At 40.6% G+C, this 19,403-nt stretch overlaps 3 protein-coding genes, 2 long non-coding RNA genes and 1 gene segment (V, D, J or C); 4 read left to right on the top strand and 2 right to left on the bottom strand.

Annotated features, from left to right (window-relative positions):
- LOC100709195 (uncharacterized) overlaps positions 1-19,403 on the top strand; it is a 1,346,887-nt gene that overhangs the window by 917,559 nt on the left and 409,925 nt on the right. The gene's annotated exons all lie outside the window — the stretch shown is intronic.
- Positions 1-19,403, bottom strand: part of LOC112846698 (uncharacterized) — a 961,229-nt gene that overhangs the window by 750,805 nt on the left and 191,021 nt on the right. The window lies entirely within an intron of this gene.
- The window catches only part of LOC102076453 (Ig heavy chain Mem5), a 900,359-nt gene that overhangs the window by 718,173 nt on the left and 162,783 nt on the right, over positions 1-19,403 (top strand). The gene's annotated exons all lie outside the window — the stretch shown is intronic.
- LOC106096470 (immunoglobulin mu heavy chain) overlaps positions 1-19,403 on the top strand; it is a 1,110,954-nt gene that overhangs the window by 710,158 nt on the left and 381,393 nt on the right. The gene's annotated exons all lie outside the window — the stretch shown is intronic.
- Positions 1-19,403, bottom strand: part of LOC112846703 (uncharacterized) — a 297,478-nt gene that overhangs the window by 88,668 nt on the left and 189,407 nt on the right. The gene's annotated exons all lie outside the window — the stretch shown is intronic.
- LOC106096711 (Ig heavy chain V region 914-like) lies at positions 13,317-14,038 on the top strand. The segment is given in 2 exon segments: positions 13,317-13,417; positions 13,513-14,038. Coding segments are annotated over 2 exon segments (360 nt in total).

Raw genomic sequence — 19,403 nt, forward strand, 5'->3', positions numbered from 1 at the left:
CTGACTCCGCGACGCGAATGGACTCTGCGGATCTGTTATTCGGACATGCTGTTGGTTTCGTCTTCTAAGGATTAATTCTTCTGTGGGGAGCCTGGAAATGAACATTTCTGCTGGCTTTTCATTCCCCTTTCCCTCTGCTGAGACTAGACGGACTGTAGCACATGTAAGTGATAACTTGGCCGACTACAACTGTTAGTGCTGGTCTTCGGCTCAGTATAACGAAACGATTTAAAACTAATCTTACATTGAGCTCTAGTGTTGCAGACATGCTATTGTAATAACATGGTTGTGATCACTTCAGTCTAATTTTAGTTGTTGGGTGACGTTTTCATATGTGTTTTTTCCAAATTTAGTCTTGAATGGCATTTTTGCAGTTTTGTCTTTCTAGTCTGACCTAACTGACTCTTTTACTGTGATATAAATGACTGTGCTGTGCGCTGGAGCGGCTTAATTTTTTTGAAATCGCAATGGCACACTACCCAGATGACTCTGACTCAGACATGGAACTTACCTCATTACCAATGTGCCAGATAGTTGACAATGTAACTCCTAGCCTTAGCCAACAAGTGGTGGAATTAAGAACTGAGGTGAATAGGCTTAGTGACTGTTTACGTGACTCACTGAACATACAACAGAGTTTACTGAAGCAGTGGGACCAGCTCACAACGGGGAACTCTCCCCCTCCTGCAGTCCCACAGTCTCCTGTTTTCCCGATGGCCACATCGACACCTCATGTTCCTGCGAGGGACAAAACTGAACCCACCAACAGTACCAATCCGTTCCTGCCCAGCAACCCATTTCAACCTACAAATCCTTTCCTCCCATCTCACTCACTCGAGCTCAGCAGCACTTCCAGAGTGACTGCGGCAGCTTTACATCACGCCAAACTGGAGCCTCCTGTGTATGCTGGGGATGACAAAGTGCAACCTGAGGACTGGTTAAATTAGAGCTGGGCGATATAAGATTTTTTCATATCACGATATGTTTTTTCCATTTCAGGCGATAACGATATATATCACGATATAAGCCAAATAACTATATTTGTAAGATTTAAATGTGCCGTTGCTCACAAGTAAAATGTGAAATAATCAGCAGCTTGTTTTGATTTAAATATTTATTTCCCATAATAAGCTCAACAGGGCAGATGTACTTAAGGAACATGAGACTTCAGTTTCAGATAAATAAAGGCAAATATTGCAAACTACACAAAAGGCAGCCGCTAAAGCGTTTAAGTTTCAAAACAGAACAAACAAAACAGACCACTAAACTGTCAATTCCACTTAGAAACAAAATTTTAATTCTAAAAAATAAATCTTAGGTCGTTTTACAGAAGAACAGACAAAATTGACTAACTTTTGTCAATATCAAATAAACTGAGAACTAAAAGGAAATTCTCAATCTCTCCTTGTTGTATAGCTTAGCTTTTCAAACAGTTTTAACAGTTACTTTAGTCTGACAAAAGCCGAATGACGAATTAGCGCTTTCAGTCAGAGATTGAGCATGTACCGCTTTATTGTATTTCCAGACTTGCTTTCGGCACAATTTACAGTGCGCGCTACTCTGTTTTTTGTCAGACTTGAAATAGCCGAAATACCTTCACACTACGGAACTTCTGTGGCCCTTCCGTTCGACAATCTCTCCGGCATTGGAACCATCATCTGTTTTTTCTTCGGTAACCTTCGGTCACGCTCTCGGTTGATTTTTCTCTAGTCGGCACACTCATTTCCTCCATTACCTGGGCAGCCCGGCTGCAAAAACAAATACACGTGCGCCTTGGCGCTTGTGCTGTATGTATCAAGTCACGTCACGTGACGTGACGCTGCGGCTGTGATTGGTTCGGCTCTGCGCTACTTAATTTGGATTGGCTGTTCTTTTTTTTTTTTTTTAAGAGGACAAGAGAGATGAGGCCTATCGCAATAGTTTAATTTTTCTATGAGAAAAAGTTATTTCGCAATACATATCATTATCGTTCTATCGCCCAGCTCTAGGTTAAATACAGTTGGCACATACAAAGCCTCATTGAACCTAACTGATGGGCAATTGCTAAACGAACTGCCACACTTTCTTGCAAAAGAGCTCGGGAAATGGTTCAAGGCATTGAGCTCCCACATCACGTCATGGGCTCAATTCTGTCAGCTAGCCCTAAAAAAATGCACCCTTTAAAGGCCCTAAGGACCGAAAATGGTCCCGCCCCAAAAAGTGCAATAAAAATATTATATATTCATATTTTTTCCCCTTTAAATTGGTCAGTCTTTTAAAACTACTTCTCCCTGAAATATTCTTATAAAGTTTTAATTATATTTTCGTTGTTTTAACCCTTTAAATCCCAGTTTTATTACATGAGCGCACTGTTTTTTTAGCCCCAAAAAACAAAAAAACTAAATATTTTCCAAAAAAGACATTTGAAGTAATATTAGTTTGTTATTATAATTAGGCCTTTAGATGGACCAAAGATTGGCACCAACATTCATTTCGATCCACTTTTATTTTTTTTGCAGGAGCAGATTTAAAAAAATGCACCCTCTAAAGGCCCTAAGGACCGAAAATGGTCCCGCACCAAAAAGTGCAATAAAAAGATTATATATTCATATTTTTTTCCACTTTAAATTGGTCAGTCTTTTAAAACTACTTCTCCCTGAAATATTCATATAAAGTTTTAATTGTATTTTCGTTGTTTTAACCCTTTAAATCCCAGTTTTATTACAAGAGCGCCCTGATTTTTTTAGCCCAAAAAAACTAAAAAACTAAATATTTTCCAAACATTTGAAGTAATATTCGTTTGTTATTATAATTAGGCCTTTCGATGGACCAAAGATTGGCACCAACATTCATTTCGATCCACTTTTTTTTTTTTTTTTTGCAGGAGCAGATTTTAAAAAATGCACCCTCTAAAAGCCCTAAGGGCAGAAAATGGTGCTGCTGCTGCACCCCGGGAGGAGTCTGCCTCTCCCGCGGGTCTGTCTCGAGCAGCTGCGGGGCATAGTGGTTGGGTCCCCGTGTCCCCAGCACACACGTCCGATACCACGTGAAAACAAATATATAATTTTCTGTTGATTTAAAAAAATGCACCCTCTAAAAGCCCTAAGGGCAGAAAATGGTCCCGCCCGAGCAGCCGGCCAAGCTGCTGCTGCACCCCGGGAGGAGTCTGCCTCTCCCGCGGGTCTGTCTCGAGCAGCCGCGGGGCATAGTGGTTGGGTCCCCGCTATTACTATTTTTTTCTAGGAGCACAGTAAATGTAATATAATGGTGATCATGTTTTCACTTTTTGATTATGTTAACTGCTTATTAGCACTTATTATTTACTTATTGCTTATTAGCACTAAATACTATTACCTTGTTGTGTTCTAAAATAAAATAAAAAATATGAAAATAAAAATACAAGATCACTTTGAACAAGAAAACATTTATTTTTAGAACTTTATAACAATTAACATATACTGTTTGGAATGGGGAAAGGTATAAGAGATATGAGTGAGAGTGGGGGCTGGGGGGGGGCAGTCCTGCTCAGGTGGAGCAGTTGCTGCAGATGGTCAGGCTGTGGTCCTTGCATGTGCCGTTCCCACATTTGCAGCAGACGGTGACGACCCTCCTTCTTTTTCCTGCGCAAAGCTGACATTGCTTCCTCACCTTTGGTTTGATGGCTGCAGAGGGGCCGGGAGAAGGATCTGCAGCAACAGGAGAAGCAGCGGCCTGCGCCTGTTTCACAAACTCTGCTGTGTGGACAGAGCGGGGAAGTCACTCTCTCCTGGCAATGTGTGGTTGCACTAAGGCTTCTCCAACCTCCTCAATGTAGATCCTCCTCCTGTAAGCTTTACTTCGCTGCCAGGCTGGGTCCACCGTGGTCCACAGGACGTAGCCATTGTGGAGCGAAATGTCAAGCAGATGGTGGAAAAGGGCTAACGGCCACCGCCTCGTCCGCCTCCTACAGGTGTAGGTGCCAACAGCCTAATAAAAAAACAAAACACACACAAAAAAAAAACATTAAACCTACGTATATTTTACACAAGAATATATGAGCAAGAATGAATAAATTTGTGCGCAACTGATGCGTAATGACACCTACCTGATTGAGTTTGTCCACACCTCCCTTGGATTTGTTGTAATCCTTTATTATGTGCGGCTTTCTCTTGGGTTCATCGCAGATTCCTGGAGTGCGGTGTTTGGAGCTCAACAGGAGCACATTTCTGCCGCGGCGAGGGACGTATGACACGGCCGTGTGCGTCGAGGTGAAAGCAAACACGGAGGAAAACACTTCTCTCCCCCTTGTCTGCAGCAGTTCTGGCGGAAGCTCGGGCTTGTTCTTCCTAATGGTCCCAACCAGGGTATTTTTTCTCCTCAGCAGCTCCTCTGACAGAGGAAAGGAAGTAAAAAAATTGTCACAGGTGACGCTGTGTCCCTGGAGCCCCTCCGTCAGCTCCAGAACCACTCACATACCCTGGTTGGTCTCAGCGCGCCCAGCGGCTGCTTTGCCCGTGTAGAGCTGCAGCCTCCAGGCATAAGACGTCTCTACGTCGCAGACCGCCCATACCTTCAGCCCATACTTCGCCGGCTTTTTGGGCATATACTGCCTGAAGGCGCACCTCCCTTTGAAAGGGACAAGCTGTTCATCCACACAAATTTCTTTGTTTGGGCAGAACATCATCTGGAGGCGATGGGTCCACATATCCCAGATCTTGCGAAATGGACCCAGTTTGTCGTCACAGTGTCTTGGTCTCGCAAGTCTGTCGTCGAATCGCACAGCTCTGGTGATGTAGCGAAACCTTTTCTCCGACATGGTAGCACGAAAAATCACCCGGCTGGATTTCTCGCTCCAGAGGCTGAGTGTGGCTTCGTTTCGGGAACGGTAAACACCGGCCAGAATTAGTAGCCCCACATAGGCACGCAGTTCATCGCTGTCCACGTCCTTCCAGTCAGCGATAGCACGTCTCCCCTGGAGATTGGTCATTGACACGATGTGCTGGATAATGTCATCCGTGACGAAAAGGGAAAAACTGGATAGTGGGTCACTGATCCGCGCGGTGGCGTAAAAAGTGGGTCGGGTGTGTCCCGTGGCCGCTGGAACGTAGCGGAGCGTCTCAGCGTTTGTAGGTGACCACTTTGTTCCATTTTTGGAAATCCACCCTGCTGATTCTTCCTCTCCGCTCTCATTTTCAGTTTTCATTTGGCTATATTCCATTCAAAACAGTGCAAATGGCTTGTAACCGAAAAAAAAAAAAGTCTCAAAAAAGAGCCCAGGGCCTCACAAGGGTTAAGACAGTTTTTCTGCCCTCCGACAGCCAAGAACGCATCCTGAGAGGGATATTGGATCATGTTCAGGCTCAGGACGAACCACTCCCAACCTTTGTTGCCCACATGTTGAGTGAGTTTGATAAACTGAAGAGCCCTCCACCTGAAGAAGACAGAATCGAACTAATTAGTAAACATGCTCTTGAAAAATACAGAGTTGCCCTGTATGGCGCTAATGTCACTTCTGTAATGGACCTGCTGCTGCGTGCTCATGAGCTTCACTCAGTGCTTGGACCGCATAGACCACAGCCTCCTTCGTGTGGCAAAGAAAACTATAAGCCTGAACCTTACTGCTTCAAATGCTCTCAGCCAGGGTTCACTACACGCACCTGCCCAAACTGTAACACCCAACCTCATTTGCCACAACGACCCTCAAACTCCGCTAGGCATGGCCCGGTCCAGCCATTGCCGGCGCCTGGCCCCTCTGACCCAGGCCACGAAAGGTTGGAATTAAGCAGCACTGCATCCCAGCCGCAATACAAGCAGTCGGGAAACTCCGGGGGGGGGAGGACATTTCACAGAGGCCAGCCTTCCCCCAGTTACTAACGGAGCCTCACATGCCCCATTCACTGCAGGGTGGACACAGTCTTGGACACTTGGAAGACAATTTTTCACAAGTCCACTGGAATACCCCACTAAGAACGAAAGTGAACTTCAATGCTTCATCTGTGGATGCTACCCTCGACACGGGCGCTTCCCTCTCAGCTGTATGACCAGATCTCATTCAAGTAAATGACTCTTACCCTAGAAACACAAGTGAGTGGAATGGTCCTGCAGTTAACCTCGCCAATAATGCTCCCTGCATCCCTGAGGGTGTTATTTGACTCAATATTGGATTCATGAACAAGAACTTTTGCCAGTGTTTTGCAATAATACCAGATTTGTCTTCTCCTTTCATTCTGGGAATGGATTTTATGGCAAGAGCTTCTGTTCTGTTCCGAATGATTACTTGCATTCGCCTGGAACACTGATGTCTTTGGACTTGATTCGCTCAGACTTAACAGCCAAACTGTCTGAAGCAAGTCTCTCAGAGAGCGACAAGGATGCTTTACTCAATCTGCTCAGCAAGTTTAGCTCCTTGTTTGATGGTCATCTTGGTCGAACGGCTCTCACTGAGCACGCCATAGAGACTGGCAATGCAACACCTGTCAATCTCCCACCCTATCGCACGTCACCTGCTAAGAAACGTGTGATTGAAGAACAAGTGCAACAAATGTTGAAGGACAACATCATTGAACCTTCCACAAGCCCTTGGGCAGCTCCTGTGGTCATTGTCAATAGAGCGGCCGCGGAACCAAGGTTTTGTGTGGACTTTCGAGGGCTCAACAAAGTTACCCGAAAAGACTCTTATCCCCTGCCTCGTGTGGATGAGTCTTTGGACTTTCTGGCACGGGGAAAGTTTGTCACAACATTGGACTTAGCGTGAGGCTACTGGCAGGTTGGTGTAGCAGAAGACTCCAAGCCTAAAACTGCCTTCATCTCTCACTGTGGTCTCTTCCAGTTCCGGGTGCTGCCCTTTGGGCTCTGCAACGCACCTGCAACTTTTCAGAGGCTCATGAACTCTGTGCTTGCTTGCCTCATTTACAAAACGTGTGCAGTCTACCTGGATGACATTGTTATCGCCTCACCTACCTTTGAACAGCACTTGGTGGATCTTGAGGAGGTGCTGGGCAGACTCCAGGCTGCTGGCTTGTCCTTGAAGCTCAAAAAGTATCAATTCTGCCTCGATGAATTCACCTTTCTCGGGTACCGCATCACATCATCAGGTGTTAAACCCGATCCAGACAAAGTAAAGGCAGTCAAGGAGTTTGATACCCCAACCTCGGTGAAACGCGTCCGTCAGTTCCTTGGCTTGACTGGCTATTATCGGCGCTTCATTCAGAATTATGCCCGCCATGCTGAACCTCTTCACGCCATCACCAGAAAGGACAATGCTTTCCACTGGGACGACAGCTGTCAAAGAGCCATGGACACTTTGAAAGACCATGTCACATCAGCCCCGATCCTGTCATTTCCGGACTTCGACCGTCCCTTTTCCATTCACGCTGATGCATGTGACATTGGTCTTGGGGCAGCGTTGATGCAAAAGGATGACAAGGGTCGTGAGTATGTTGTGGCTTTTGCTAGTCGCTCCCTTCACAAAGCTGAACTCCCTTACTGCACTTCGGAGAAGGAGTGCCTTGCTGTGATATGGGCCCTGGAACACTTCCGCCCATACGTTGAAGGTGTTCATGTTACTGTCTTCACTGACCACAACAGTCTCAGGTGGCTCATGTCTCGTCAAAACCCAACGTTTGCAGGACTTTGATTTCACAATAGTGCACAAACCTGGTGCACAAAACAAAGTTCCTGACGCACTGTCATGCCACCCTTTGCATCTGACCTCTGACAGGCCGACGGATCTTTTACCAGATCATGCTGTCATGGGCAGCCTGGACATTCGTACTCTGCCCCCCGTCATTCTGGCTGACCGTTCACAATTGAGACAGCTGCAGCTGGATGATCACGTCACAGGTCCACTCCTCAGAGACATTGAAGCAGACTCTCTGAACAGCTCAGACAGTGCCACCTTGTTGCAGTATGTTGTGTATGACTCTCTTTTGTATTACAGAGACCCCAAGTCCACATGTGCTCAGAATTATTCATACCCTTTACAAACTGTCACAGTCTCTGGGAAAATCCAAAGTTCCATACCATTCCAAATAGTCAGAGCTGTTCTAAAGCATCCTAATTACCCTGATTAATTGGAAATAGCTGTTTTACTCAACTCAACAGGTGAAAAACAGCAGCTCTCTGCAGGTGGTCTGTGGACATTCATGGCTAAGACAAAGGAACTCAGTGAGGACCTGCAGCTGTGCATTGTGGCTGCTCACAAGTGAGGAATGGGCTACAAGGCCATATCCAAATGTTTTCAAGTTCCAGTGGCTACAGTGCAAAGTATTATTAAAAAATACAAGATGTTCCGCACTGTGGAAAATCTCAGAGGACGTTGTCGGAAGCCAAAAGTGAAACCTGTGCTGGCCAGGAGAATAGTGAGAGAGGTGAAAAAGAATCCAAGGATCACCACCAAGGCCATTCTGGTGAATCTGGGCTCTGCTGGTGGCAATGTCTCAAGGCAGACAGTCCAACGGACACTGTTGGGTTCCACGGATGCAGACCAAGGAAAACGCCATTTCTCCAGGCACTTCTAAGGCACGCAAAAGCTCATTTGGCCTTTGCAAATGCTCATCTGGACAAAGAAGAAGGTTTCTGGTCTTCAGTGTTATGGTCAGATGAAACAAAAATTGAATTATTTGGTCACAATGATGTTGCCTTCATTTGGCATAAAAAAGGAGAAGCCTTCAACCCACAGAACACCATCCCCACTGTCAAACATGGTGGTGGGAACCTAATGCTTTGGGGGTGTTTTTTAGCCAATGGACCATGGAACCTAATCACAGTAAACAGCACCATGAAAAAAGAGCAATACATGAAAATTCTCAACAACAACATCAGGCAGTCTGCAGAAAAACTTGGCCTTGGGAACCAGTGGACATTTCAGCACGACAATGACCCAAAACATACAGCAAACGTGGTGAAGAAATGGTTAGCAGACAACAACATTAACGTTTTGCAGTGGCCTAGCCAGAGTCCTGACTTGAATCCAATTGAGAATCTGTGGAGGGAGCTAAAGATCAGGGTGATGGCAAAAAGACCCTCCAACCTGAAAGATTTGGAGCTCATTGCTAAAGATGAATGGGCAAAAATGCCTGTGGAGACATGCAAAAAGCTGGTCTGCAATTATAGGATGCGTTTGATTGCTGTAATAGCCAATAAAGGCTTTTTTCTATTGATTATTGAGAAGGGTATGAATAATTCTGGACATGATACTTTTTGCTAAAATATAAATAAAACCTGAGAAATATTTTTTTCCACAATGATGCCTCTTGTACATCGTCTTATTATCTTTGGGGAGACACCTGTGTCATTTCTGCTCAAAAAAGAACTAGCTTGTTGAACAAAAGTAACTTTAAGTCAAAATTCGGCAGGGGTATGAATAATTATGGGCTTAACTGTATATACATAACTCAGTGTCTTCTATTTAAACTTGTACATAAATGTCTCTGTTTAACTGAGTATCTCTTTCTGATGGGACAGAGCCAACAGTGGCAGTCCACATCCTCCCACAGCTGCACACTGACCAGTTAAATCCTCAGGATGAAATCACTCTGGTGTGTCTGGTCACCAGTGCTGTGAATAAGATGTATAAAATTGAATGGACAGAATTGTTTGGAAGTAAACGTTATTTCACAGGCACCAACGTCCCTGCACAGCAGAGCAAAAATGACAAGAAATGGCGAAGCATGAGTCTTTACACCACCACCAATGAAAACTGGTACAAAAAAGGTCTAACCAAAATATTCACCTGCCATGTCCGATATGAACAAACTCACCTTCACAAATCAGTGTCCAGCAGCCCTGGTAATTCCGATGAATGTGAAAATATCTACTAAGCTTTAAATGTGATATTTTGTGCTTGTGTCATTCTTTGTGTGTGAGAGGTTTTTGTATGAAAACCTGTGCACTTGTGATGTCAGTCACTGTGAGACAAAATCTATGCTTTTTGTTGTCATCATCTTGTTGTTCAGCCTGTGTGAGTCACAGTTTCCAGTTGCTTGACATGTGTGCTGTCCGTTTTACTCTTTGGTATATGTGTAGATGAATGAAATGAGTAAAAGCAGACATACACATAAACTGCTCCATTTTTCACTATTTCATTAAGACTATTAAAAAAAGAGGAAAAATGTATTACTGGGATGACTAGAAAACTTTGGTTTACAAAACCTTCACTGGCAAACGGTATGGGGACTGTAATTAATTTTAGATCACGTTGATAGCTAATTGCACTACTGATGACTCCAAATAAAATGAGTAGAAAAGTTCTTAATTCGCATGATTTGAGAGTTGTTTGTGAGACTTAGTGGAAGGCTTTGTGCAAGAATGCTGGAGTGAACCAGGGCAAGGTCAAATAAAAGCTCTCACAGACAGATGCTGCCTCGGGCGTATGAAACTAGATAACAGGTTAGGAAGAGACAGGCCAGTGTGTGTGTGTGAGAAGAGATAGTTTGACAGTGGCAGGTTTCCACCACTAGGTGAAGCTCCAGACGATGGAGGAAATGAGGAGCGCCAAGAGGTTGAGACCAACCTGTGTGCCTACCGAGGGGGCTACATCTAAACCATGGTCGTCCCCAATGTTTTTTAACCAGGTAGTCACACATTTTTCATAGTTAAAATGGTGTATGGTTAAGTGAGGGCGCTCTACTTGCAGACTGTGGGGGGGATCCATAAACATTATTTTAATAAATGAGTAAAAACTTGGTCGAGCTGAGACCTTAGATAACTTTAGATAAAAAGAACACTCAACATTACCCTAATAAAGAAAAAAGAAAACAGGTGCACATAGATCTCCTCTAACCAAGTATACTGTACCATCCACTTCTTGGTTTATCTTAGCGATCTGAGCTGTGGTCCTTCCTCCTTCATATTCTTTCTCTTCTGTAGAATGATTATCAGTCTTCTTAAGGTAAACATGCAGATTGTGTTTTCTGCATTTCAGTTTTATTGAAGACTAAAGTCTGTGGGTTATATTAAATGGCTGGCATACACAAATACACTATTCACACATTTGTGAACTGTTGAAAATACATTAATAAAATGAAACTGCATTACTTAAAATTAATATGACATAATTTTCTTACATTTTACTTTAATTTATAGTAAATAACCAAATGAAATTACTGTTTGTTCCCTTTAACTGATTCATTAAATTTAGTAAATAATATTTGGCACTTTAAAACTTGAAGCGAGTATGAATGTGAGCATTTTCAACTGTTCTAAGAGTATAACAACATTCAAGATCATTATACCGTAAACTTTTCTTGTCAGTTAGTGTCTGGAGTTTTTGAGTGTCTTTGTGGACCCCACAAGCCACACCTGCACAAGTAAAACTCTGCAGAAACCATTACAGCTGTGGATTTATTTCCATGAAACAAGATACTCATCTGGCAGCATGCTTAATATTTACATATTACATTTGATTCACACTTACAAACTTATCTTTGTATCAGTTAAGGCCTGATGGCCTTCAGTTTCTAAACATGTCATCTTTAGAGAGCTGCTTCTCTGTATCTTTGGGGCCACGTCTGCACAAGTGGATTTCTTCAAACCAGGAAAAATAAAAACAAATCTTTACTGAAAACTTTGAAACACATGGTTTCAGAAAACATAAATGTTTGCAGAAAAAAGCCACAACATATGCTTAAAAATGTGAATGCAGCCTCACTAACTGCATCCAAGACACAGAAGACAAAATTATAAAATGTAATTTATAAATGATATTTAACCCTTTAAGTATAGTAACATGGGTTGTAATCAGTGGTTGAGAGGAGGTGGTAGAAACACTTAGCATGACAGTAAGAAAAACTCACGACCGCACTGGTACTGGGAATTCCACAGTGCTTGTCCTTTAAATTACACTCTCTTTATCAACCTTAAAAGGCCTAGTTGAACGACTGCTCCTTTAACATGCATGAAGCACAGTGTTCCTGGAACCTGTAACGCTGCAATTAGTTAGACAGGTAAAAAGACATATGGTCCGTCCGAGTCCTCTCACAATGGTTACTAAAATAGCACTATATTTTGTCCCCTTTTAACAATTTAATTGACAAATTTTTTGTCGTTCATAATGGGTGATGGCTGCACAGTGACATAGGGTTTTGAATAAACGTGTCACAGTGTGGAGTGGCCAAATTTACAAAAACATCTTTGAGAGACATTTGTACTTGTTGGTTCCCTATCGAAATTTAAAGTGAATGTCCTGATATATGGATCTTATTCTTCTCAGAAACAAAAATCAGGTTGAAAAAAAATGCATGCCATGAAGCAGTTCGGGTCTTAGGAGGTTAAAGGAGTTCTGCAGAGCTGTAAACAAATTCGACACACTTTCAATTTGGCTTACAGAACGCTAACACTCCTGTTTCTTACTGTCTTTGTTTCAAGTTGTGTTAAAGGTCAGACCATAACAGAGTCTGAACCAGCTGTCAAAAGACCTGGAGAGTCACACAGACTCACATGTACAACATCTGGATTTAGCTTTAGTAGCGAAGTGTGGAACTGGATCCGACAGGCTCCTGGTAAAGGGCTGGAGTGGATTGCTTTGGTACACACAGCTAGTACTCCTATCTATTACTCCCAATCTGTCCAGGGTAGATTCACCATCTCCAGAGATGACTCCAGCAGTAAAGTCTATCTACAGATGAACAATCTGAAGACTGAGGACACAGCAGTTTATTACTGTGCCAAGAGATACACAGTGAGAGACAGTAACAGAGCAGTCACACAAAAAATACTTCCTCTTTTTTTTACAACTACCTAGAACATCTGACTTTGTATGTATTACATCTGGTTATATCTGGTTAATTAAGAGATCTTATCATATTTGTATATTTATCACTAAGTACATTTATATTTATGTGTTGCCTGGTAATACCCAAATCAATTTAAAATAACCACTTGAAAACTTTGAAAGCAGGTTTCAGTCCATTACAGTCAGGAATGTAATGTAAAGCTTCTAAGGTGCTCATCCTACATTTAATGACGATACAATTTCAACAGTGAAATCCATTTTGTCAAAATTACTTACAATAAGTCTCAAAATCTTCACTTAATATGGCTTGTGGTTTCAGCCCATGTGTGTTAATTTAAACGTGTGCACACAAAAACACAGTACAGTTTGGGTTTTTATGAAAAACACTAAGCATGTCTAAAAAATAGTTTTGCACTTCATATTATCAGAGCTGTAAATGGTTTTTCAGATGTTAAGGCATAATGTAATACTAAATTTTCTGTAAATTTTGTAAATGTGTTTTTGACGAGAAATAGATGAAAATGTTACATTGGATAATTTCAGATTCATTTGAAATGTAAAGTATTTGAGTACTCCTGTGTTTGAGGTCCCCAACATATGCAAATATTTACATGTCTTCCACCTACTTATCTGGCTGCTTAGAGTCTGGAGAGAATAGTGGACTGACTAAGTTAAACAAGATGATCTGCAGCACAGTGCTACTAATTCTGTCTGTCTGCTGTGCAGGTAAAACTCTTGACAAAAACTCTTTTCAGGTACTTATGTTTGTTTATGTTGAAAATCATTTATTTTCTTAACTGCCTGTTTATGTCTATTGATAGGTCTTGATGGGCAGACTCTGACAGAATCTGGACCAGTGGTTAAAAGGCCTGGAGAATCTCATAGATTGACCTGTACAGCCTCTGGATTCACATTCAGCAGCTATGAAATGAGCTGGATCAGACAGGTCCCAGGAAAAGGGCTGGAGTGGATTGCTCACATTTACGCTGGTGGCAGTGGAACTTTCTACTCTCAGTCAGTCCAAGGCCGGTTTACCATCTCCAGAGACAACAACAGACAGCAGCTGTATCTGCAGATGAACAGTCTGAAGACTGAAGATTCTGCTGTTTATTATTGTGCTCGAGAAGCACAGTGACTGAAAGCCTTTGAGCAGCTGTACAAAATCCTACAGCCCTTTATGATATATTTATCTTGCATCATAACTGTGGTATTATGACAATATTCTAATACTTAATCTATTAAGACTATTACTGTAATAGTGACTGTAATAATGTCTTAATGGAACTTGTTTGAGAAGTTCATTACTTTTCATACAATTAAGCTCTCCACTGGTGTCTCCTGTGGTGCCATCATGAATGTGATCTCACTATCAACCAAAGTTGAAATGATAAGTTGAAATGGTCACAGGCAGCTGTTCTTCTATCAGGGGGTCATTTAAAGCGTCACCAGGCATCCCAGCTGTTTAAATAGATTAAAAGCAATAAATGCCGTGTTTAAGTGACATAATATATTCAGTTTTCTTTGTTTTGCTAAAAACATTTTATTCCACTGATTATGTCCAAGAGCAACTATGGAAGAGAAAATGAACAGTCTACTCAATCATAATTTAAATTGAAAAAATTAGATGCAAAAATATTCAAATTAGCATCAAACCTTTCTTCATATTTACCATCAGGCATGGACAGGCTCACATCTCTTCAGCTTAAAGAGCAACCTTGTTCTTCATGGCTCTACTATTAATGCTGGCTGCTGCATCTTTTGCCGTACTTTGCTGTATTAACAAACACCTTAGAAACACTATTAATCAGATGAATGGTGAATATAGTGCTGACTTCTGTTTTTAAGGTGTGTCCAGTATGCATACAAACAAAGAAACAAAAACAAAAAGACTGAATAACATTAGAGGACTCCTCTTTTTCTATAGTCTATTTTGTGAATGTGCATTTATATTTTTTTAAAATAAAGAAAGTTATTTTTTATTTTATTATTAAATGTGCAATGTCTTCCTGTACTTTCAAGTGAATGGATATGGTTTCAAAAAAAAAAACATATTATAAATGACGTGGTGCCTGTGTGTCAGTGCGAGGACAAATGAGCTTACATCATTTCAACCTTAACATCAATCATGTTATCTCTGATACTGCTGGCGGCTGCTGGATCCTGTGAGGAGCTTTCAATTGATTCATGCTAATAAACACATTAGAAATTACAAATACTCAGACAAATGATGGATATAATGATGATTTATGTTTTCACAGGTGTGTTCAGTATTGATTTCATATTTATATTTGAAAAAAGTTCTGCAGTCTTTATTAAAATGATAAAATATTAAGTTTATCACACTGAAATAACGATATTGTGAACAATAATGAATGAATGATCAATGAAGAATTGTCCAGCTTCAACACAATAGAGATGACTGTCAATTCCATTCTAGCTCTACTTGTGTGACAATAGAGACGAACGTTCATAAATTAATAATTCATAGTTTGTAGCACACGTTTTTGTGGGGTGGATAATTTATTCTGAGTAAAAACGCTTTACTTACTTTTTCTCGCCTATTTTTGAGGAGGAGCTGATGCACATATTCTTTCTTCCACCTTTACTTCTTAAAGTGCTAAAAGCCTGCGGAGAATAGTAGACAGACACAGTTAAATACGATGATTTGTAAAGCAGCACTGCAACTTTTGTCTGTCTGCTGTGCAGGTAAAACCTTTTACAAATAAGTAAATAAATACAAGAAATACAGTTCTTTTAATTTATGTTTAAAATAATTTATTATCTGCTATTTTATTGCTGTTGACAGGTCTTGATTGTCAGACCCTAACAATTCAATTCAATTCAATTCAGTTTTATTTATATAGCTCCAAATCACAACAACAGTCCCCTCAAGTCGCTTTATATTATAAGGTAGATCTTACAATAATAACACAGTCTGAACCCAGAGAACCTCACAGATTGACCTGCCCAGCCTCTGGATTCACATTCAGCAGCTACTGGATACACGGGATCAGACAGGATCCTAGATAAGGACTGAAGTGGATTGCTCTCATTTTTACTGATAGTAGCAGAGCTTTCTACTCTCCCTCAGTCCAGGGCCGGTTTACTATCTCCAGAGACAACAACAGACAGCAGCAGCTGTATCTGCAGATGAACAGTGTTGGGAAGGTTACTTTTAAAAATGTATTCCACTACAGATTACAGATTACATGCCCCAAAATGTATTCTGTAATGTATTCTGTTACGTTACTCAATGAGAGTAACGTGTTCTGAATACTTTGGATTACTTAATATATTATCATGCTTTTTACAACTACATGGATGTACTATTGCTGTGTGATTTATTAGTATTACTGAAGGTTACTCACCATAACAATATGAACTAGATTTTTAAATCTTAATATAAAATAAGTAACAGTACGGTGGACATTAGGTAAGGCTGCAATCTATAGAAAACTATTCCTATTATAAACAGGTCCGCGGCACCGAACCCTAGAAAGGGACCTCTGGCTAATATGTCAGGTTCAGTGTCGGGCTCGTAGCCGAAAACTAGCTTTGCTTTGTTGTCTGGGTCAACTTTGCTGATGAGAGACAGGCATTAGAGCCTCATAATGAGTGTTTTATTTGTGTTTCCACTGGTGTGGAATTACCAAAAATATAAAATGGGAAAAGACGGCTGTGTAATCCATTTATTTCTGCAAAGTAACTGTATTCTGAATATCACCTTTTTAAATGGTAACTGTAACCAAATACAGTTACTCATGTTTTGTATTTTAAATACGTAATGTCGGTACATTCTGTCGGTATTCCGTTACTCCCCAACAATGCAGATGAACAGTTTGAAGGCTGAAGATTCTGCTGTTTAGTATTGTGCTCAGGACTCACAATGACTGGAGCTGGTCCAACAGTTGTACACTATCTTCCATGTGTCAGGACAACTATGAAATAATTTGTTGAGGAAAATATGAATTGAATTTGGAATGAACACTACTCATGAGAACACTGTAATGTTTAGATGATAATTGATGATGATGAAGACTAAGTATTCTCATTTTATTTTCTGTTTGTCACACAGTGACTGAAGTATTTCAGAATTTCAGTCACTGTGAAATTCTAACATGTGTGGAGAATCATAAGCTGTCATCATCCTTCTGTGTTTCTTGAAAATATTTAACATTTTCAACTGTTTGTTATCTGCTTTTGTCCAGATTTTAGTTACAGCACCTTTTTAGAAGCTTCCTGTAGTTTTGTCCCCATTGAGGGAACACAAAGACTTCACTCAGAGGAAAAGCAGGGGTTGAAATTGTTTTTAGGTGCACACGATTAATTTTCAAAGTTTAGCCAATTTGACTCATTTTGGCATTTGACGACAGCAAAAATATATCCCAAAATGTGACCATTTTAGTTTTGAAAGTTTGAAATTACTTTTCCTTTAAATGACCCAATATGTACAAGTCTCAGTTTACCCATTTTACATTTTTATACTGTTGTACAGGTGCTAAAGGTCTCTGTACATTGAGCCTGTTCCAATGGTGGGTTTATAAGTTTGAAACTATGAAACTGTAACATCCCATGTCTATCTGTATGGAACTTTTATGGAACAGTGGTGACAGAGTTAAGGGAGGGGTCTTGACACTGTCATGTTCCCACTATACTTGCTCAGAGCAGGAGTAATTATATATTGGATATATAAGAAACAGGGGTCATACATAGATCAGTGAGGACAGTGTTGGACACTTTTAGGGGTTATACATATTTTTATTATAAATCCAAATGCTTACAAGATTTTCTATCTATTTTCATTTTTATTATTATGATCAATGTAAAAAAAAAAGAAGACAGACAGCAAAGAACATTTTCAGTTTACTCAATCATCAATCAAGCATATGTATAGTACATTAATGCAAAAACAAACAAACATCAAACTGTATATTTAAATGTAATTAATCAAATGCAAGTATAGTGAGCATTTAGAGCTTCCTATCAATTGATAGGATTGATAAGTGAGCTCTGTAATCACTCTGTAATCATTTGCCTGCTTTCTTGGGTCTCCAGCTTCTCTTCTGTTTACATGTCTACTGCTTTCCCATGCTGTAAATCTCAGTACTGATCATCACTACTCTGGTCCAGTCACGTTCTTGCCGTGTCCTAAATTCTATCACCACTGTGATTCCGTTCTGCCATGATGGAGTCTAATCGCCAAATACATTGATTTCTCTATCTCAATAAACAATGTTAAATTCTTCCAAATGATCTCTCCTTATTGAAATGAAGTGTGTGACTGCATCAGTGGGGGAACAGAAGAGCCCACATTAGTTCAGCTTCAAAAACCTAACATGTTTTCTGTAGCTCTGATCTTACAGTTGCATCCAATTTCACTGGATTCACTCAAATAAACACATAAGAATCACTAAGTGACCAGATGAATGATGGATACAATATTGATTTATGCTTTCACAGGTGTGTACAGTATTGATTTCATCAGCCAGACTCAACACTTGTGCAGCCATGACAAGTCTTTGCCCATCATCTCTCAGGTCTCTGGTTATTCTTTGACTGATTGCAGCTATGCAACAGATTGGATTTGAAAGACAAACCATTGGACTGGAATTTTGATCAGGGTTAGAAGTGCACTTTACATACATACTCCAACAGATCTGCACAAATGCTTAGCAACAAGGATGGTTCACATAGAGACAACATTTATAGTCTGGTTTTAATGGAATTTGTTTCACTGACCCTTACATGCCAAGAAAAATAAAAACAAATACATTTAAAAAGAAAACACAAATTAAAAAAACAGTCTCACACAGCAGTCTTTACAATTTGATGATTAAAATTATGGTTAAAAATTTAGACTCAAACTGATGTGACTGTGATCTTATCAGTACACTAGAGGGCAGTCAGTGTTAAGTCTGTTCATTTAGAATCAGCAAGGAAATGACTGCAGCTTCATGTGTGAACCAGGACCGTTTCACATTAGTTTCTTTAAGAAAAAAAAAAGTTAGTAGACCGAAGAAGCAGTTTTTCTTCTGTGCATTAAGAAGAAAGTGTGTTGTTTATGAATCAGATTATGATTTATTTTCTACCTGGTCATGTTACATGCTTTGCTCCGCTTTTAAATAAAAATAGGTTTTAAAAGGGAACAAGATTTTTTTTTTTCTGAAGCAATCTTGATATTTAATGGAGCCATTCTGCCAACTAATGCATACATAGTTACAAACTTGGTCTCAAAGTCAAATATGCAATATGTCTCCCTGTAGCGTGTCATTTCAAGCAAGTAAGTTTGCATTCCAGCACAGGAAGAAAAACTAATCTTTGGACGCCTGCTTTTTCACTCTCAACCAAATAACAACTGTGCAACAGGATGGGTTAAAATAGCATTACGGACAACCAATGGATTTGATTTTTCATCAATAAGGAGACGTGTACTGCCTGTGCTCTTGTTTTTTATCTCAAATTGCTTGTCTCTAATATTGTCTCAAATTCAGTAGAATGAAAGTGATGGAGTATGAAGGCATATGTGTGGTAGACACATTGAAACCAGACGATATTGATCTTATCCAATCAGACTCAATGGCTGTGCAGCCTGGAAAGACTTTTAGCTGCCAGGTCTCTGGTTATTCTATGACTGTTGACAGCTATGTAACATGTTGGGTCAGACAGCATGTTTGACAGTTGTTCATTACTGTGTGCTTGTTAGTGACACAAA

This window comes from Oreochromis niloticus, linkage group LG4 (assembly GCF_001858045.2).
Source record: "Oreochromis niloticus isolate F11D_XX linkage group LG4, O_niloticus_UMD_NMBU, whole genome shotgun sequence".
Taxonomy (NCBI): domain Eukaryota; kingdom Metazoa; phylum Chordata; class Actinopteri; order Cichliformes; family Cichlidae; genus Oreochromis; species Oreochromis niloticus.